The following is a 19,836-nucleotide window of genomic DNA, read 5'->3' on the forward strand; positions in this document are numbered from 1 at the left end:
GTACTTTGGAGCGCGCTTGCCTAGATTCTAGGTCCTAAAAGCTGACTACTCGTATTCATTCTTGTCTAAAAGGTGCACAAATCATACGTGTCAGAAAAAACCGACATCAGAAGAGCATTCCGCATCTTAGCAGTTCTAATCAAAAACGTCGAAGCGAAACATTTCGTGAATATCAACAACAACACGTGATGATGAAAATGGTGATGGAAAAAATAACTTAGATATATTGTCAACGATAGATGTTTTTACACTTTTTTTGCTGTGTGAAAGCTGTTTTTTTGTTTTAAAAGCATCTACATAATTGAGATAGTGAAAAGAATAAAAATAATTAAAAAAACATAATATTATAAATAGGTGCCAGACAACGACTACTAAGTGACGACGTTTATCCAAATTACTGGAGCACCAACTCCAAAAAGCCGGACTTGACTTCCGATGAAACTGATTTTAACAACAGGTGTATAAGTAGCCAGTCATGTAATACATTTCATTTCCAAGCTTTTTTGTCATGTCACTGTTTAATAAAATCTTTAAACTTATTGAGAGGAGACCGTCAGTGGTCGACTTAATGCTCATAGCTGATAAATACGTATTTTAAGACGCCGGGACGAACAAGACGCCGGGACGAACAAGAAAGTCACTGGAGGCAATCAAAACTGCCTACTAAGATTTATTCGCGATAAATTTTTGGCGTAGTGCCAGCTACGCTACGATAACAGCCAGTTGCCGAGGCTTTAGATTTTTACGGAGTCTGCAAAAAGTATTCTCTTTAGAAACAAATGTCTACTCCGTTTTGTTTGTAATCTGTAAACTTAATCCTTGAATTTGCCGGAACGCGTAAAAAATGAGGAACGTTTACTGGCAGGACCATATTATTTTATTTTCTTCTAAAATCTTTAATAGAAAGTCTGTAAATAGTTTGTGGGACATACAGAAATATCTAGCTTTAAAGTCATCAACCCATATTCGGCTCACTGCTGAGCTCGAGTCTCCTCTCAGAATGAGAGGGGTTAGGCCAATAGTCCACCACGCTGGCCCAATGCGGATTGGCAGACTTCACACACGCAGAGAATTGAGATAATTCTCCCGTATGCAGGTTTCCTCACGATGTTTTCCTTCACCGATTGAGACACGTGATATTTAATTTCTTAAAATGCACACAACTGAAAAGTTGGAGGTGCATGCCCCGGACCGGACCCGAACCCACACCCTCCGGAATCGGAAGCAGAGGTCATATCCACTGGGCTATCACAGCTCACAGCTTTAAAGTACAACAAGTAAAATGGAATCAAATATTAATCTTTTTAATAATTAAAAAACCGGTCAAGTGCGTTTCGAGCCACGCGCAGTATAGGGTATAGTTTCGCAGTTGTATGTCACCAATGCCGACTTAGAACGGTGGTTTTTGGTTAGTCGACTTCAACTCTTTCAATTTTAATTCTTACTTGGCTGTGATGGCTTTTCTTTTAATTGTATTATAGATATATGCTTGTAGTGATAGTCTCTTCACCTATTCATAAAAACTTTTGAGCTAGCAGAGGAAAAGACACTTGAATTTTACAAAAATTATCAATATAATCCTCAATCAAAATCCAAACAGATTTCTAAATCGAAAAATGATGATTGTAACAATGATTCTATCACACTGAGATAAACGTGTAAAAAATATCCCCACTTTATATGAATGGGAGGTCAAGATAAACATTTTCCTCAGAATACAAATTTTCAATAGATAGAAAAATGTCGACAAAGTCACAAAATATAGATTTTATATGACTTTGTCGGGGTGATAAAATCCACAAACTAATGCAAAACTACATTTTTAGTACTAAGTCTCTGAGGTAAACCGCAGACGGACGAACGCAAAGACGAACAGACGAGTGGATGAAATGGCAAAATTATAAGGGCTCCTGCGGAACCCTAAAAATATTTATGACCAGAAAAATCGATGTCAGAATGTCACGATCCGCAGTCAAGTAAACTAGACTTGAAACCCATAAAACCATTTCCAAGTGAATATATTAGTAATAGATTGACTTGGAAAGATGCATAGCTGTATTCGCAAGACCGTTTATGTATATCTGTCGGCACTTTCGCGACCGCTGGGACCTGGAATGCATTCAAATAGTTTCGGCTAACTGAACACGGTAAGCGGATGCACCCACATAAATATCACTATAACGATTGTTAATACTTAGTACGTAGCATAAACTATTTATTCGTTTAGTTTTAGTTTTCGACTAATTGTCGTTATCTAACAACATAACCTGCTGGCCTATTCACTATTTTGATTTTTATTATCAACCTATTAAAATAAACATCAAATCAATTGACAAAATGTCATTTAGGTACCTACCTACTGTTTGATATCCACCAGTAATTAAAGTACATTACATACAATTAAAGTACATTCGAGAGCCGTGATAGCCCAGTGGATATAACCTCTGTCTCCGATTCCAGAGGGTGAGGGTCCAAATCCGGTCCGGGGCATGCACCTACAACTTTTCAGTTGTGTGCATTTTAAGAAATTAAATATCACTTGTCTCAAACGGTGAAACCAAACATAGTGAGGAAACCTGCATACCAGAGAATTTTCTTAATTCTCTGCGTGTGTGAAGTCTGCTAATTCGCATTGGGCCAGCGTGGTGTAATATTGGCCTAACCCCTCTCATGCTGAGAGGAGACTCGAGCTCACCAGTGAGCCGAGTATGGGTAGATAATGATGAAAGTACATTTACAAAATATCTAATGTTAATCCCCAGAAAAGGATTTTATTTTGAAGGTTATTAATTTGTAATTATTTTGCACACTCATGATTAATCCAAAACGAATGCGCAAAGGACGTCTTATTTTTTATGTCCAAATATATCAACGTAGAGGATTTTACAGTCTAATTCACCGAATCATCTAAAAATCACCTTTTATCCCTTTTCCTTGCAGATTGCATAATAAGCTAATCCAATAAAATGGAGATCGAACCTAGAACTTTTCAGATTGGAGTGAAACCGTTAAGCTATTGATGGCTCAATTTACGGGCTAACGCCGCGCCCTGACTTGGCCTAATTGTGATAGCGCATGTCGACCGATTGGGCCCCTGTGACCCAATTCGCTGGGCTGATGGGTGATCCAACATTGTGTTTACCCACGGTCACGTTAACGGTGATCGGCACTGATTATATCATAATTGCTAGCCACCAACCATCAAGTAAGACATGTGATAAAACTGATTTGGTTTACAAACAGTAAGAAAACCAATTTCAAACAAAGGTTATGTATGATTCACAACATTCTTCAGGACAACTTAATTAACAAATTAAATTGTAACCAAGATAAGACCCTAGAATGGCAGAGAATGACCTTGAGTGAAGTCACGCACTTGTGAATGTTGTGTGTAGGGTTAAAAACGTCTTTGATAGTTAACCAACACTTCCCTTTTCCACTGAAGTCACTTTCCCCGCCTATCCCAAGTAACCCAAAAAAGAATTATACAACAAGTAATGTGGACGGCTCGAACGCCACAAGTACACTGAAGCCGACCAGACGACGAGCGCCTTATATCGCAAGTCCTTCCCGCTAACTGATCGCTACCCTCTCTAAATCCCAACTCTTTACGAAACAAGTCGCGCCACCTAGCGTCGGCCGAGTCAACACGAGATCGAGCTGTCATATCCATGCCTGACTACTATTTTCAGCAATACATTATATTACGTTACAAAATAATATTTTTTTAATATCTTAAAAGCACCTGTGAGCGACGGCAACTCATCCGAAGTTTTCCAATCAGCTCGAGTAAATAAGTACGAGAGAGTGGTCCGCGCTGACTCGCTTTATATAATTGCGCGAAACACAAGCTGTGTTTAATTGACATACCTGCTAGCTAAGCGTTTAATTACTACAAGCTTTTACCCATGGTTTTGCATGTGAAAGTTTTTTATGAAGTGAAAACTTCTTTATAATCCCCTACGCAAAAAAGGGGTGTTATAGGTTTGACGTGTCTGTCTGTCTGTCTGTTTTTTCTCATTCATTTTATAAATAGGAATTTTTCTTTATAATATTGTTTTTTGTAACCTGGCAAGACGAATTGGGCAACTATAATATCTTCCCGGGTATTGTTTTTGTAAACAAATAATGAAAGATCTCTCGGTGATGCGTACAGACTACGGCCCCTTCAGCGTTGAGCCATTGAGGCTTAAAGTTACAAAGATACTTAGATGTAATCGGGTTTATTTTCACACAACGCACATCCATCCATACTAATATTATAAAAGAGAAAAGCTGCCTTTTTGTTACATTTTCACGACAAACCGCTGAAACGGTTTTGATGAAATTTGGTATAGAGATAAATTGGAAGTTGGAGCAGAGCATAGCCTACTTTTATCCCGAAATAAATTGTGAAAAACTTAATTAAACGCAAATGGAGTTGTAAAAAATAAATAAAAAGTAATCCCTATTTACCTTAATACTTTATAGTTTTTGCAAAACTAATAATTACGAAATAATGCACAGGAAATTCGAAAATTTCAGAATCCTTAACGACATTTTTACGGATATTTTGCTCAATAGCTGAATGGAATTTGGCTTTATGCAAAATACAAATATGAAAAAAATATGAGGTTTCATGAATTAATTACGGAACCCCAAAACTGAAGCATCGCTAACTTTAAAATAATAGCACAGAACACAGCCAAGGAGAGTGTTTATTTAACATTCGACCTGATTGCGGTTCCGCTAACGACTGCAGTCGTATCTCCACAGTTCCAGACGCTATTTACTTTACAAATATTTGTGATGATGAATGAATGTCAAAATGTATTTCGTGGTAGGTATGAATGAATATCAAATTGTATTTCGTGTTTTTTCTTCTTGTATATTGAATTAGCGGACCCGTTCAAGTTCGCTTTGACTTATGTACACTTCTTCCCTATCCCTCTACTCTACACTACTCTACCCCTTACCCTTACCCTATAAATCCCGGTGTTTGAACATCAAAGGTCTAACTAAGAAATGTAGGTAAAGATTAGAGATGTTCAAAATCGACTATGTTGAATTGTCTACATTTTAGACAATTTAACATGCTAGACTGCTGCTGCAATTTAACATAATGAGGTAAAAGTTAAACGTTCCAACTCAGTCAAATGCATTTTACCTCATTTTATTATTCTCGTTTAATGTGGCCAACCACACAAGTTAACAGTAGTAGGTCGCCAAAAAAGACAGAGTAACTACAACTGCAAAGTTGTACCGAAAGCCTTTAAAAACGCTTTTAGTGCGAACACCAACTCTCGTACTTTCATACGCCTAATGGACGAGCGGCGTGGCGTCGACGGGTCTCAAGCCACAATATAAGGCTAACAACACATTGCCTACCTACAATCAATCATAAATATTTTAGGGTCGCTCTCAAAGACCTTTTACGTATCCTTTTTAACAGTCACAACCTATTTTATCCCTTTTCTAAACTAACTCAAGGGCTCTAGTCTCTCTCGTCATCCAATGTCGGCGGAGTTGCCCATATCTCTTTCGTCCCAACGCAATGAAAGAGATGGCGGTATTTTCGTTTACGCCGCCATATTATCAACCCATAAATGTTTTCGCCGCGTTGCAATGACTTGCGGACCTTGCGGTACGGACGGCTTCAGTGTGCTCGTGGCGTTCGAGCCGTCCACATCTCTTGTTGTATAATTCTATAAGGGTTACTTGGGATAGGCGGGGAGAGTGGAAAAGGGGAGTGTTAGATATCTGTCAAAGGCGCCTTTAACCCTACACACATTGTTCACAAGTGCGTGACTTTATTCAAGGTCATTATCTGCCAATCTAGGGTCTTATTTTGGTTACAGTTTAATTTGTTAATTAAGTTGTCCTGACAAATGTTGTGAATCATAACCTATGTTCGACATTACTTTTCTTATTTTTATAATCACCTCTGAATCTGCTAAAATGTTCGGCTCACTGCTGAGCTCAAATCTCCTCTCAGAATGAGAGAGGTTAGGCCAATAGTCCACCACGCTGGCCCAATGCGGATTGGCAGACTTCACACACGCAGAGACTTAAGAAAATTCTCTGGTATGCGGGTTTCCTCACGACGTTTTCCTTCACCGTTTGAGACACGTCGGCTATCACGGCTGTACACTACTACTATACACAATACAAATCCAAACAAACATCTGTTTGATATTTAACTTGTATCAAATGTATATTTGAATTGCTATTCCAACTAAATACACAGAGCACGTAACATCTAAATCTGTACAATAGAACCGGTGGTATGTGCAAAATGTGATATGAGCGAGCAAAATCAATTTTCGAGGGTGACGTGGATTTCACACGTCGATGTTATTTTCATTATTATTGTGTTGTATTTCGGACTGAAACAATCAAGTTGTCGATAGATCACTATTGGATGATCAATTGTTCATTATTTACGACAGCTTCAAATCAAATTATTTAGTTTATAAATACACTAGCGGACGCCCGCGACTTCGGCCGCGTGAAATTTAGTTTTTCACAAATCCCTCGGGATCCATGGTCTTTTCCAGGATGAAGTAGCCTATGTGTTAATCCAAAGTAAAATTTATTTCAATTCCAAATTTCAGCCAAAGCGGTTCAGTAGTTAAAGAGTAACAAACATCCCTACAAACCTTCGCGTTTATAATATACTAATATTATAAACGAATCATTTATTTAGGAAGGAATCATTTATTTTTTTAAATATGACCAATATTCCCATTCCCCTCCAACCAGTCGGAAAATCCGTGTAAGGAGCGGGTACGACACTAGTCCAGCTGCTGTACCTTGGAGTTAGTGATGTTTTATTAACCTACTAATGATAAATAATATAATGATAGAAAAATTTTATTAGTCTTTGAGCCCACGAACAACATATTTATCCATGACCAAGAATGACCAATCTGTTCAGACTTTGGTTTGTAATATATAAAATTAGGTATGTAGGTAATAACTAATATTCATGGTGAGTCGGACAAGAATATTGAACGTAGCGAACGAGCCATGGTGATCGGCGTTTTCCTTCAGTGTGCCTAGTGGGAGTTTTCAATGTTTTCATACTGTTACTATCGCGTTAACGTAAACGCGAATTCATATGGAATTGAAACAGTTGTGCAGTAGTGCCACTAGATGACGCTGTTTCAATTATTTAGAAATTGGCGTTTACGTTAACGCGATCGTCACAGTATCAAACTGCCATTAGGCCCTCAGATTTTAGTATTTCTGGTAACAAATAATTATGTCCTCTGAGAATTCCAAAAAAGGTTACCACTTGATTATTAACTTAATTTATAATCTTTTCTGCAAAAAACGGCTCTGCAGTTGTAATTTCTTTATATTTTATAAGATTGGTTGTTGAATATACGAACCGAAGTCTGGAAGATGGATTGGCTTTACACTATGGCCCATCTAAATGAACTATCGCGATAAGCCACCGTGTAGTTCCTGCTTAACATCGACACGCTTTAGGACAAAGATTTTCTATCCTACACGTAATGATTTAGATTAATTATCGTCGTTAGTTGATTTAGATTAATTATCGTCGTTAGTAATAGTCGATCATCTAAGCGACAGCAAAAAATAAGAACCACGTCTGCGATAAGCCTTACAGCACCTATTTTCGCCTGAAAATCGGGCTTTAGGGCAAGCGGTATATACCACCGGAGCTTCGTATAAGAGGTACTTACTACTGCATCGATTACATTCCGTTGGGAATTGTTTTACATTCCAGAATACTGTTGGAACCGATACCGATTCCCTTCTCTAGGGGATTGCATTACATTTTGAAAGCAACTTTAAAAACAAATTCGCTTAGATATCGTAAATGAATACTTTGCAAGCGACGCTGAATGAATTAATGAATAATTTAGGAATCGAACTAGTACAACGAAACTACAAGACATAGTAATAAAGATGCAAGCAAAATCAAATCACGCATTACGTGAAAGTACATGAATGGTGGCTGCCATCTTTGATTTGAATTTTTATGTATACCTTTAGTATTCTTTCTTTGCTGTGAAACGCATTTGATACCCATATTTAGAGAATTGTGGGAAATAAAGTAATCGGCCATTTTGTGATAGCGCCTGGCGGCCATCTTGGGGAGAATTTCATTAAACATATTGATTTTCATGAATATTATTAGTTAGTGTAAATAATTATTAATATTATTGATAGTGATATCAATAGTGATTCTGGTAATTTATATGTAAGGCGGCCAACCGTCCCGTATTCTGCGGGACTGTTCCGTAATGCTAGATGTTATCCCGCTTCGAAATAATTAGTAAAATAGTCCCGTAAAACGTTGGATGCGTCCCGCATGTTCCGCAATTTCTACCACACGACACACACATACACAACACACACACGCGCGCACAAACTATAGCGCTGCATCTATACGCGTTGCGCGTATCCAGCGTATCACGCGTGATTTCGTTCTCTCTTTCTCTCTTCAGAACACATGAGGCGTAAGAGCGGAAGCGGCGCGAGTGATTGAAGTGTTTTGATTTTTAAAATTAGTGTGATATACAAAGGCCATTTGACTTTTGTACCTAAGTTTTATGTTTTTATGTAATTTTGGTAGATATCGTATACCGACTAAACTTTACCCTCCCAACCCTATCGATCCACAAAAAGTCCCGCATTCAATTTTCAGAATGTTGGCCGCCTTATTTATATGGTACATTGGAACAGCAGCAAACCATAACAAGAAAATGAATTGAAAGCTACTTACTTGCAGCAGCATTTTTACAGAACATGGGTTTAGAAGGTAAATATTCCATATCTTTTAGGATTTTATATCATTCCTATGCTGTAGCGTCAGCGTATGAAAATGAATAAGGATTCCATACGAAGCCTTTGCGTAAAATCTTTATTCATATTATGCCTTATGAAAATACCACCTACAACGCTATTCCTTGACATGACTTCAACGGATCTGCGTGCGTCGAATTTCGCCGCTGCGTTATGATTTTGTAACCGCTCTATTATTGTCTCTATTTTTTGTTGTTGTATGTATCTATATTACTAATTTTGTAGTTATAGACTAGATTAGACAACTATTTTTATAACAACCCACCAAGTTCAAACTTTAAGAGCTCTCTATCGAAGGGTTGCCACTAAGCTAAGGATGTTTAGCTTCGTTATTCAAAGCCACCACGATCTAAACTCCATAATTGGCTCCTTAATTACTCATGGTTGGAGCTGACAAATTTTTAGCCTTCATAAAATGAGGTTTAGTGCCACAAACTTATCTGGTCAGCTTTAGCCACCGGCTCAGATAAGTTTGTGGCACTATACGTCTGGCTATCGTAGGCTTTTGGTCTATGTATCTAAGAAGACTTACAGATATATTGAAAAATGTAGTCCCTTCTTAGTGTGGTAGCAGTTGCTGCTCGTGTAAATGAACCCTTATTCGAGTGTTCGAGCTTAATTATTTTAAATCTCATTTTTAATTTTCTTACTCAGGAGTCTCTTGTGCCCTATGCACGTCGACTACGGTGGCCCAAATAGCACAAGTTAGAAAATTTAACTTCTCTTTAATATCGTTTGCGAATATCAATCAATATAAAAGTTTGAAGAGCCGGGGGCTATTAGCTTAGTCAGCCCGCCTAACGCCTACGCTCTCAGTTCTCATTTGCCCGATCCGTTGACCCTCGACGCTAACAGAGGGGCTGTTATACATTAACTGTGCGTATATTTTTAAGAGACTAGTAGATATGACCTCTACCTTCGATTCGGATAACGTAGGTTCGAATCCAGTCAATCCAGTAATGCACCCCCAACTTCACAGTTGTGTGCATTTTAAGAAATATTTAATTTCACGTGTCTCAAACGGCGAAGGTGAAACATCGTAAGGAAAGCTACATACCTGGTAATTTTCTTAATTCTTTACGTATGTGAAGTCTACCAATCCGCATTTGGCCAGTGCGGTAGACTAAGATCTAACCACTCTCATTCTGAGAGGAGACTCGTGTCGAACATGGGTTGTGATGATATTTTTACACAACTGATTGATTGATTTGATTGACTAAGCGAGCGTATGTTACACCTGCAGGCTACTTCACTAACTTATATGTTAATTGACATATACGAAATTGAGATTCTATGTAATGTCTTCCTGTGCCTACTGACAACCCCTCGTGGATATCCTACAGTATTTTAAAAGGTTGTTAATAATGACCAAATTAGTGAATAGGCCAACTGAAAGTGGCAGAACTATCATGATGCAGTCATAAACGCTAGAAACACATCCTACAAGGTTCGCTGTTCTGCCAGAAAGTGTAACATCGAAGTTCTAAAACCACAAGCTACGATTCAAGATAAATCTTTTAGGAAAATATTAAAAAATAAGATGCGGCAAATATTCTTTACATATAAAAATTTTAATAAAAAAAATTCAACCGACTTCCAACTCAAAAATTAACCTAAACTAAAAAGCAAAAAATAACATCTTACCTATGTGCTACCTTCTGATCAGTTTGAAGGCGGTGCCAAGCCAGTGATGTTTTAATTAAGCCGTTTAAATTACAAAATTTCTGTGGTTCTTTCAGAAACGGCTTTAATTAAAACATGACACTGGATTGGCACCGCCTTCAAACTGATCAAAAGGTAGCACATAGGTAAGATGTTATTTATTGCTTTTTAGTTTAGGTTAATTTTTGAGTTGGAAGTCGGTTGAATTTTTTTATTAAAATTTTTATTTTTTAATTTTTAGTGTTAGCACACCTACTGTGTGTGAACAAAAATTAATAAGCAATTAGTTGAAGCGTTTCTTATGATAAGTATCTAAGTCCTACAATCCCAATTTTAAAAATACTACCTTAATTCATATACAAAATTTCACTCCCCCTTTATCCACTCGTAATATGAATATTCAGAAAAACGTGAAAGGTGTCCGTCTTCATCACCAGACCTCCCATGGAGTTATAATCCATATGGTTGGAAAGTTCTCATCAATATAAAATTTATCAAGTCCAAACACAAGGTAGCTACAGTGAACCGCCGAGGAGTTACCTTAACTCTCCTTCATCTTCGTCACCAGACCCCTAATACAGTCACAACCTATCCAGATGGAAAGTTCTCATCAATACAAAATTATCAAGTCAAAACACAAGGTAGCTACTGTGAACCGTCGAGGAGTTCCCTTAACTATCCTTCGTCTTCATCACCAGACCCCTAATATAGTCACAACCCATCTAGGTGGAAAGTTCTCATCAATACAAATTTATCAAGTCCAAACACAAGATAGCCACTGTGAACCGTTGAGGAGTTCTCTTAACTGTCCTTCGTCTTCATCATCAGACCCTTAATACAGTCACAACCCATCTAGGTGGAAAGTTCTCATCTATACAAATAAATCAAGCCCAAACAAAAGGTACCTGCTGTAAATCGTTGACGAGTTCCATCGTCTGTGTTTCGGCTCCATCATCAGACCAACTCCAAATCTTCATAAAATTGTAGTGGTTTAAAATACCGTATGGAAACACTAACAAACGCACTAGCCGTCCCTACGATTTTCGAAAGTTCCCCTCGATTTCTCCAGGATGCCATCATCAGATCCTGACATGAAAAAAATGGGACCACCCTGGAATCAAACCCTTCAAAACAAAAAAAGAATTTTCAAAATCGGTCCACAAATGACGGAATTATCGCTGGACATACATAAAAAAAAAAAACATACATACAGCCGAACGTAGAACCTCCTCCTTTTTGGAAGTCGGTTAATAAAATAAACCTCAGGTATATTCTTCTTTCTATATATAATAGAACTATATGTGTATATGATAATCTAACTATTGTTAAGTTACTAGTAAGTTGCAATGTGCCCTTTAATCCACATTGCACCTGTAATTTCAGAGGCAACCAGACCCTTTTTTTTTCATTCTTTACAAGTTAGCCCTTGACTACAATCTCACCTGATGCTAAGTGATGATGCAGTTTAAGATGGAGAAGGGCTAACTCGTTAGAAGTAGGATGAAACTCCACACCCGTTCTACACGACATTATACCGGAATACTAAATCGGTTGGCGGTACCCGCACGCACGATTTCACACCCACGCAGTTTTTTCCCCGTCGCCCGCATATCATGAGAGGGTCATCAACGAACTTGCCAGACTATAGTACTAACAGATGACCTTTGTACTCTACTAGTACCTATCTATAACTAGTAGGCACTAGGGGATGAACTTTACACTTTACACGAGTCATTTCTGTAATATCTCTTAAAAGCGCCCTACTACGAGTATAATCACAAGAAGGGTGCACCTATTTTTTTCTTGAAAATATGAGCGCCGTCAAATCAATAACCGAGAGCCTTCACAAGAGTCTAACGTCTGCTACTTGAAATATCGTCTCGTAAGCATCATTATGCTGTCTTATGTTGTAATAGATTTTTTAACTAACTTCGTTAGTGAAATATATTTTTTGTTCAAAGTCTCGTTACTATCAAATCTATACTAATATTATAATGAGGTAAAGTTTATGGTATTATAGGGGGTAATCTCTGAACCCATTTAGGAAAATTATTTTACCACTTGGATGTGGATTTTCATCCTCCTTCTAACAAGTTAGCCCGCTTCCATCTTAGATTGCATCATCACTTACCATCAGGTGAGATTGAAGTCAAGGGCTTACAAAAAAAAATCTTCAGCGTACGGCTAATCTCAAGAATATGTAACCCACCGTCCCCAGTAGACACAGCAAGAGGACATCATATTGAATAGAAGAAGAAGAAGAAATACTTTATTGCATACAAAAATACAATAATAATTAAAAACATTCAAAATTAATAATTTAGATACACTAAGAATGCAGGCGGCCTTATTACTGTAAATAATTTCTACCAGGCAACCCCTGACGAGGACTTGCGAAGAAAGAGCGGTGATATATAAGAAGGTGATATATACATATACAGGGTGTCCCGTAAATATTACGACATACTTTACAAGCCAGTTATGTTAGTTATTTTAGTAGGCCTTGATGTCAGCTATCCCCCTGTAGAGTATGTCGTACTATTTACGGGACACCCTGTATAACATATATACAACTTAGAAGGCCACAACAAACTAGAATAGAATTTTTAGTTCGTTGTTTATAAGTATTGATTATAATGATTAATTAGGATAAGGATTAGTCCATCACTTGAATGACTCCTAATACGGTCTGAATACTGTTTGACACGCGTCTCCGGCAAACGGTCTCGCCCATAACTCACAAGAGGCCCCCTGATTAAGTCGGGAACGTTACCGTAAACTTACCGAGCAATTACATAAGAGTAATGGATCTACTGAAGCACCGCGCGCTAACATATTGTACTCATATGTATCATGTGCTACTTTATACCAATAACATAAAAAACTAAAAAAGCTTTTTTTAATGTTTCTATTTATTTTTGTGTGCAATAAAGTACATTGACAATTTGCTGGTGGGAGGCTTCGGCCGTGGCTAGTTACCACCCTACCGGCAAAGACGTACCGCCAAGCGATTTAGTGTTCCGGTACGATGCCGTGTAGAAACCGAAAGGGGTGTGGATTTTCAACCTTCTCCTAACTAGTTAGCCCGCTTCCATCTTAGACTGCATCATCACTTACCATCAGGTGAGATTGCAGTCAAGGACTAACTTGTAAAAAGAATTAAAAAAAAAAAGAACATGATCCATCTATAGTATAATTCGAGCTTTGGCAAAAATTCCGCGAATTAAAAATTCTCGGTCGGAGAGATATTTTTTTAAACGCTATATTTTTTTTCAGTATTAAGTTGCGTCGGTTATCTAAAGAGTAGTATTTTCGCGACACTATAAATGGATAAACAAAATGTTCAATGAATTGTTCAATAAATAATAATTATATTGGAGTTTATGCAAGAGTTATGTAATTAAGAAAATTCCTCATTATAACCTTAGTAAGTAAATAAGTTACAGTTATAAGGCTCAAAGTCATTTAGCGGGCGATGAATTGAGCTATGCTTGGAGTTCCTATGCGTGATCGAATAAGAAATGAGGAGAGCAGAAGAAGGTTATTTGCAAAGCTCATTCAGCTTATCGGTCGACCCCCACTAGGTGGACCGACGACATCAATCAGGTTGCAGAGAACCGCTGGATGCTAGCGGCTTTTTGGCTCACTGCTGAGCCAAAAATTCGAGTCTCCTCTCAGAATGAGAGGGGTTAGGCCAATAGTCCACCACGCTAGCCCAATGCGGATTGGCAGACTTCACACACGCAGACAATTAAGAAAATTCTCTCGTATGTAGGTTTCCTCACGATGTTTTCCTTTCACCGTTTGAGACACGTAGTATTTAATTTCTTAAAATGCACACAACTGAAAAGTTGGAGGCCAGATTCGAACCTACGCCCTCTGAAATCGGATGCAGAGATCATATCCACTGGGCTATCACGGCTTGGAAGTCCATGCAAGAGGCTTATGTCCAGCAGAGGACATCCATCTAATAACGATTATGATCGATCCCAGACATTAGGTATCATTAGAATCTGATAGATATCGTTAAGAGTCTAATTAACCCGTTTAATAAGCTCGGATCAAAATTTCGATATCTATACTAATGAGGTAAAGTTTGTGATGTTGTAGGGGGGTAATCTCTGTATCTAATAAACCGATTTCAAAAATCTTTTACCACTAGAAAACCACGTTATTTGTGAATATCATATGCTTTATTTTATTCTAGTATCGCTACGCGAATGGGATCTACGCGGGTGAAACCGCGGGGCGTCGGCTAGTGCCCTATACAACAAAAATTAATTTCCTCATTATGAAATGGAATAATGGAATTCATGTGCACGTCAAGAAGGCACTGTCGCGAAGATTTCAGTACGTGCTCGCGCATAAAAACATAATGAGGTGCCTCCGAGTTTATTCTATCTGGGACTCTACAGAATTTCGATACCCATTAATTATTTATTCTGAGACTAATTTATCAACAGTTACATAGACTTATAGAAAATCAAATTAGATCACCAGTTTTAGGAAGCTTTCCATAAAGAAATCAGCAGTAACACCGGATAAGAATTAGGGCAACCGATAAGACCTGCTGTGTAAATATTTTTTTTGACCCCAGTGGAAAGGTTGTTGTTCTGTTTGGACTCACATAAGTACTACCAAAATTGTGACATGTCTGATGCTTGTAATGAGTCCCGGATGCTGCAAAACGGAGATCAGTATTGTTTCTTATTAGAAAATTGAAAGGGCGGCCTCTAGATCAGAAAATTCAAGTCTACAAGATTTACTGACACATCATGAGTGACACTGGATTTAAAAAAACCGGACTAGTGCGAGTCGGACTCGCCTCTAGAGGGATCTGTACGTAGACCTCCACGCATTCCCGAAATAAAGGTCTTGACAGGCAACAAAGCGTTTTTTCTTTTGAAGTATGGAACCAGCGCCGGCCCGAGGTAAATTTTAAAATGGAGCGAGATCCAATTATGGCGCCTCTCCTGTTTGTTCCTAGTAATTATGTAGATACCTATAATATGATATGAGTAAAAATTAAAAATGGAACACGAAGATCTCGACCATACTCTGAGGTGAGCAATTGAAAATCAGGCGCAGTACCGTCTACGGTTGAGTAGGATTATCATTACGGCGCTCTCTAGAATTTGGCGCCTGGAGCGACTGCTACGTTGGCCAGGCCAGGCCTGTAAGGAACCCTAAAAAGAAACACAGTTCAATGGTAGTGCAGGCACTGACCTGTATCTGGAACATGGAGATGGAGTCGTCGAGCATCTGCACGCGCACCGCCAGCATCTTGCCGCCCTTCTTGGGCGTGGCGGGTGGCGTGCGCGCGCCGCCGTCCACGCCCGCCGGCGTACTCGCCGAGTGGTGCATGCGACCTGCGCGCACCAACATCATCTCTTTAAATATGACCAATGTTCCCATACTAAAGCCTTACTTCATGTGCACTGTTTTGACGGCCTCCGTGGCGCAGTGGTATGCGCGGTGTAACTTGTAAACATAACATAAAATAATTTATACTATGTAGCCCTAAAACAGCTACAGTTTTGTGACTCAGCTCTTTAAAAGAGAATAAAAAAAATGATAGCTAATGACCTTGTGTATTCCATCCAATTGTGGACAGGTGGCCGGTGGAGTTGCAGCTGCCAGGCGGGAGCTCCGTCTCCATCATACTGCTGTCACACACTTGTGCACTGCCCAAGCCCCCATTGTCACTACACTACACATTTAACACTGCCGCTGCTCGTTTAACTGCAACAATAGATTTAAGTTCTACTGTAGTCATAAACTAAAACAGTACATAGTTTAGTAAGTAAATAATATCATAGAGCTGAAGAGTTTGGTTGTTTGGTAGGTTGGTCGAATGCACTAATTAATACAATCAAATTTATAAATTATTTGAGTGTTGGTAATTAATAATAATAATAATAATAAGGTAATAAGAAACTACAATTTTTATATACATTACATTTTGTTTTAATTTTTTTTTTTATAAAGAATGTCTCATAGCACAGTGTGCCTTTCGGCATAGGCCTCCTCCAGCGACTTCCACTGCTCTCTATCTATTGCGACTCTTCTGCGTGTTGGTAATTAATTGATAATAATTAAAGTCCATTCATCAAGGAATGCTATTGGATATATAAAAAAAAATCCCATTTAAACAAATTAGATAAATTATTCCTATAAAGACTAATTTTAATTAATTCCATTGTGTATGCTGTGTAAGCAGTTAGTTGTAAATGCAAAAATCATGAATGAGAGAAATTTATTCTGTCATACATGATTTTTGCATTTACTTTATCCCCTTTGAAAGTTAAAAGAAAAAAAAATATTTATATGAAAAAAGTGAAAATACCATTCCAAATACCAATTGTTAAATTATATGAAAATTATCTAACCTAATATTACAAATAGGAAAGATTTGTTTGTTTGAATTAAATAGGTTCTGAAACTATAGGACTGACATAAATATACTTAGTCAAGTAGCTTTCCATTGGTGAAAAAAATTAAAATAAATAGATAAAATATGGCCTAAGTTACTACTTAGGCTATATTCTATCTTCCTATGCCAACAGGAACTATGAAGGCGAAACTGTGGGGTCTGTTATTATTACATAAAATAATCATTTTCACAGATAAGGATACATAAGCTAATTAAACTGATAATAATAATTATTTCAACAACAACAATAATAATAATATTTATACAATTTGCCTTATTATGAATAATATGGAAGGATTTCCCTTTTGCCTTAAAGATTTGCTTTTCAATTTCCATTTTCCCTACCACCTACAGAGCAGTGGTGTGCAGATCATAAATGCAGAAATGGACTACTTACTATGAAAATTTGTTGGGAGCCCAACATACAAGCATATTGGAGGAGCTAATTTTCCATTTTGTACAGCTTGTCCATACAGTGCTTACCCTAGTTAAAAACATTGTGCACAGCATTGCTACAGAGTGGTGTGTTCCTACAACCCAAAAATGAATAGGCACCATCTAGGAAATTATCATTCTAGCAAGTTTACAAAAACAGGGTAAGCAATAATAATTATTATTTTTACATAATTTGAAAAAAATATGCAATTGTTATTATTTAACAACAAACAAATATTCAATTTCTATCATCATCATCATTAACAACACATATTTGGCTCACTGTTGAGCACGAGTCTTCTCTCGGAATTACAGGGATTAGGCTAATAAGTCAAATGCAGATTAGCAGACTTCACACACATAGAGAATTAAATTCTCAGGTATGAAGTTTTCTTTGAGATGTTTTTCCTTTACAGTTTGAGACACATTATATTTTAAATAAAATATAATAATAAAATGCACATAAACACACCACTAAACTGAAAAGTTAGAGAGGTACATGCCCTAGACTGGATTCAAATCTACACCCTGCAAAATGAAGGCAGAGGTCACATCCACTGGGCTATCACAGCACAGAATCAGTTCAATTTGTATATTAACACATTCATTGCTATACCACATGATGTCGCTTGGTGGTCTCTGACTATCTTGAACAAGCTATAGAACATAAGCCATTTAAGTAATTCCAAGATTTTGCTTGGCAATGAATGAGTTAAAGAATAAATAATTAGAAATTTTGAATCAATGATGAATATTTAGGTCTAATTTGAAATTAATTGTTAATTTCAACTTTCAGTAATGTGCACATTACCATTCAGCTCACAAACTATCATTGAAGCAGAATGTTGGGTCTAAGCTCCATTTTACCTTTTATAGAAGAACCAGGTAAGAAACCTGTATATATACAAATTATGTTCATTACTATTTTGTTTTCAAGACAGAGGGCAATTTATTATAAACAAAGATAAATAGTTAAGAAAGGAGATTTACTATTAATGATTATATTAAATTGGATATGAATTATAACATAATAATGTGTTTTGTATAATCAAGTACTAGCAGTATATAAATTTTGAAAAGCAAACAATTTAGCCAAAAACTGTGCTAATAATGAAATCTTTCTAAAAATTATATAACAAATACCTATACCCTAAATAAAAAACATTCTGCAGATTGAACTGAATAGTCCAAAAGTATTTTAATCATTCCTCAATCACAATTTTATACAATCATGATATCAAATACAATCCCATAATTAATAATTGCACTCACCTTTTTCTTAGCATTTACACTAAGTGCCACTTTTAAATCATTATCTAAAGTAAACAATATTCACAATTCACTCAAATCACAGGTTTTAGCATATTCGTGAGCGTATATTAAGGCATACAAGTGTATCAAATTCTGCACTAAATTAAGTTAGGTATTACAATTTAGTCTATACACGGTGCGCGCTGTGAGACCGGCGACGGGCGGGATATCGCTGTCCCAGACATAAATACTAGCCCCCGATGCAATCCAGAAAATAGGTCACGTAGGTGCGCCGCCGGCAGCCGGGCCGACCTCCGATAGAGACAACACGGCGCGGCCGCGCGACCTCCGCGAACCCGCCGCGCCGCGATATCTAACAAGATAAGCACTAGGAAGCACCCCTCGCAAACTTAATTACGCAAATACTAACTACTATCACATGTTACAATTAACAACGCCCTGTTGCCTCATTAAAGCTCATCATTTTACTATTTAACGTAAACATAATCTTGTCTTACTTTCTAACACTCGTTGATGAACGAGAGGTTCGACAAATCACAGCGCATCGAAGCCCCAACTCAACTCCAGAGTTCATTTCTGTCAACCACCACAGGCACTGGGAGTCATTGATCTGTCATGTGATGCACCACTACTTTTTTACTACGTATCACTGTTTCTAATACTAATTTTGTTTTAATTACTTTAGTTTTTTTCAGAACTTTTTCAATACAGCGATGTCATAACTGATTAATAACAATTAATGGGAAATCACTTCACACACCCAATGCAAGTTTTACGCCATATTTATTTACTTTATTTTACGATGTTACCATATCACAAAACTCTATATAATTATGTAGTCTATGGATAACCCTATGTTACTGCACAGACTAAATCTGTGTTATGTGGAGTATAATAAATTATTTTGTATAATTTTTTAGAATAACTTCGATAACTCAGGAACCTGACCATCGCCAGGGAGCTGCTTATCGAGGACTAGACTCAACAATAAATAGAGTGGCAATAAATCGACATCCATACGCATGTAACACAGGAAGCTTACAGTTAAAATTGAAAAATTCTTATTGTGTTGAAAAACCCGTATACCCAGGAAGGCTATAAATATATTAGGAAGACTAACTGACGACCGAACATTATTTTCCCCGTTTTGGCCAGATTTTTGATCGGCGCTTTGCTCCTATTAGTCGTAGCGTGATGTTATGTAGCTTAAAGCCTTC

General features: G+C 37.5%; 1 protein-coding gene across 1 annotated transcript in view; it reads right to left on the reverse strand.

The window, feature by feature from the left end:
• Positions 1-19,443, reverse strand: part of LOC112058366 (FERM, ARHGEF and pleckstrin domain-containing protein 1) — an 85,656-nt gene extending 66,213 nt beyond the window's left edge. Inside the window, exons 1-3 of the mRNA XM_024099151.2 lie at positions 19,117-19,443; positions 16,066-16,221; positions 15,706-15,848 (exon numbers count right to left, since the gene is read on the reverse strand). Of these exons, the coding sequence (XP_023954919.2) occupies positions 15,706-15,848; positions 16,066-16,141 (219 nt within the window). The 5' untranslated portion in view covers positions 16,142-16,221; positions 19,117-19,443. The remainder of the gene's footprint in view (positions 1-15,705; positions 15,849-16,065; positions 16,222-19,116) is intronic.
• Positions 19,444-19,836: the final 393 nt, after the last annotated feature.

This window comes from Bicyclus anynana, chromosome 4 (assembly GCF_947172395.1).
Source record: "Bicyclus anynana chromosome 4, ilBicAnyn1.1, whole genome shotgun sequence".
Lineage (NCBI taxonomy): Eukaryota > Metazoa > Arthropoda > Insecta > Lepidoptera > Nymphalidae > Bicyclus > Bicyclus anynana.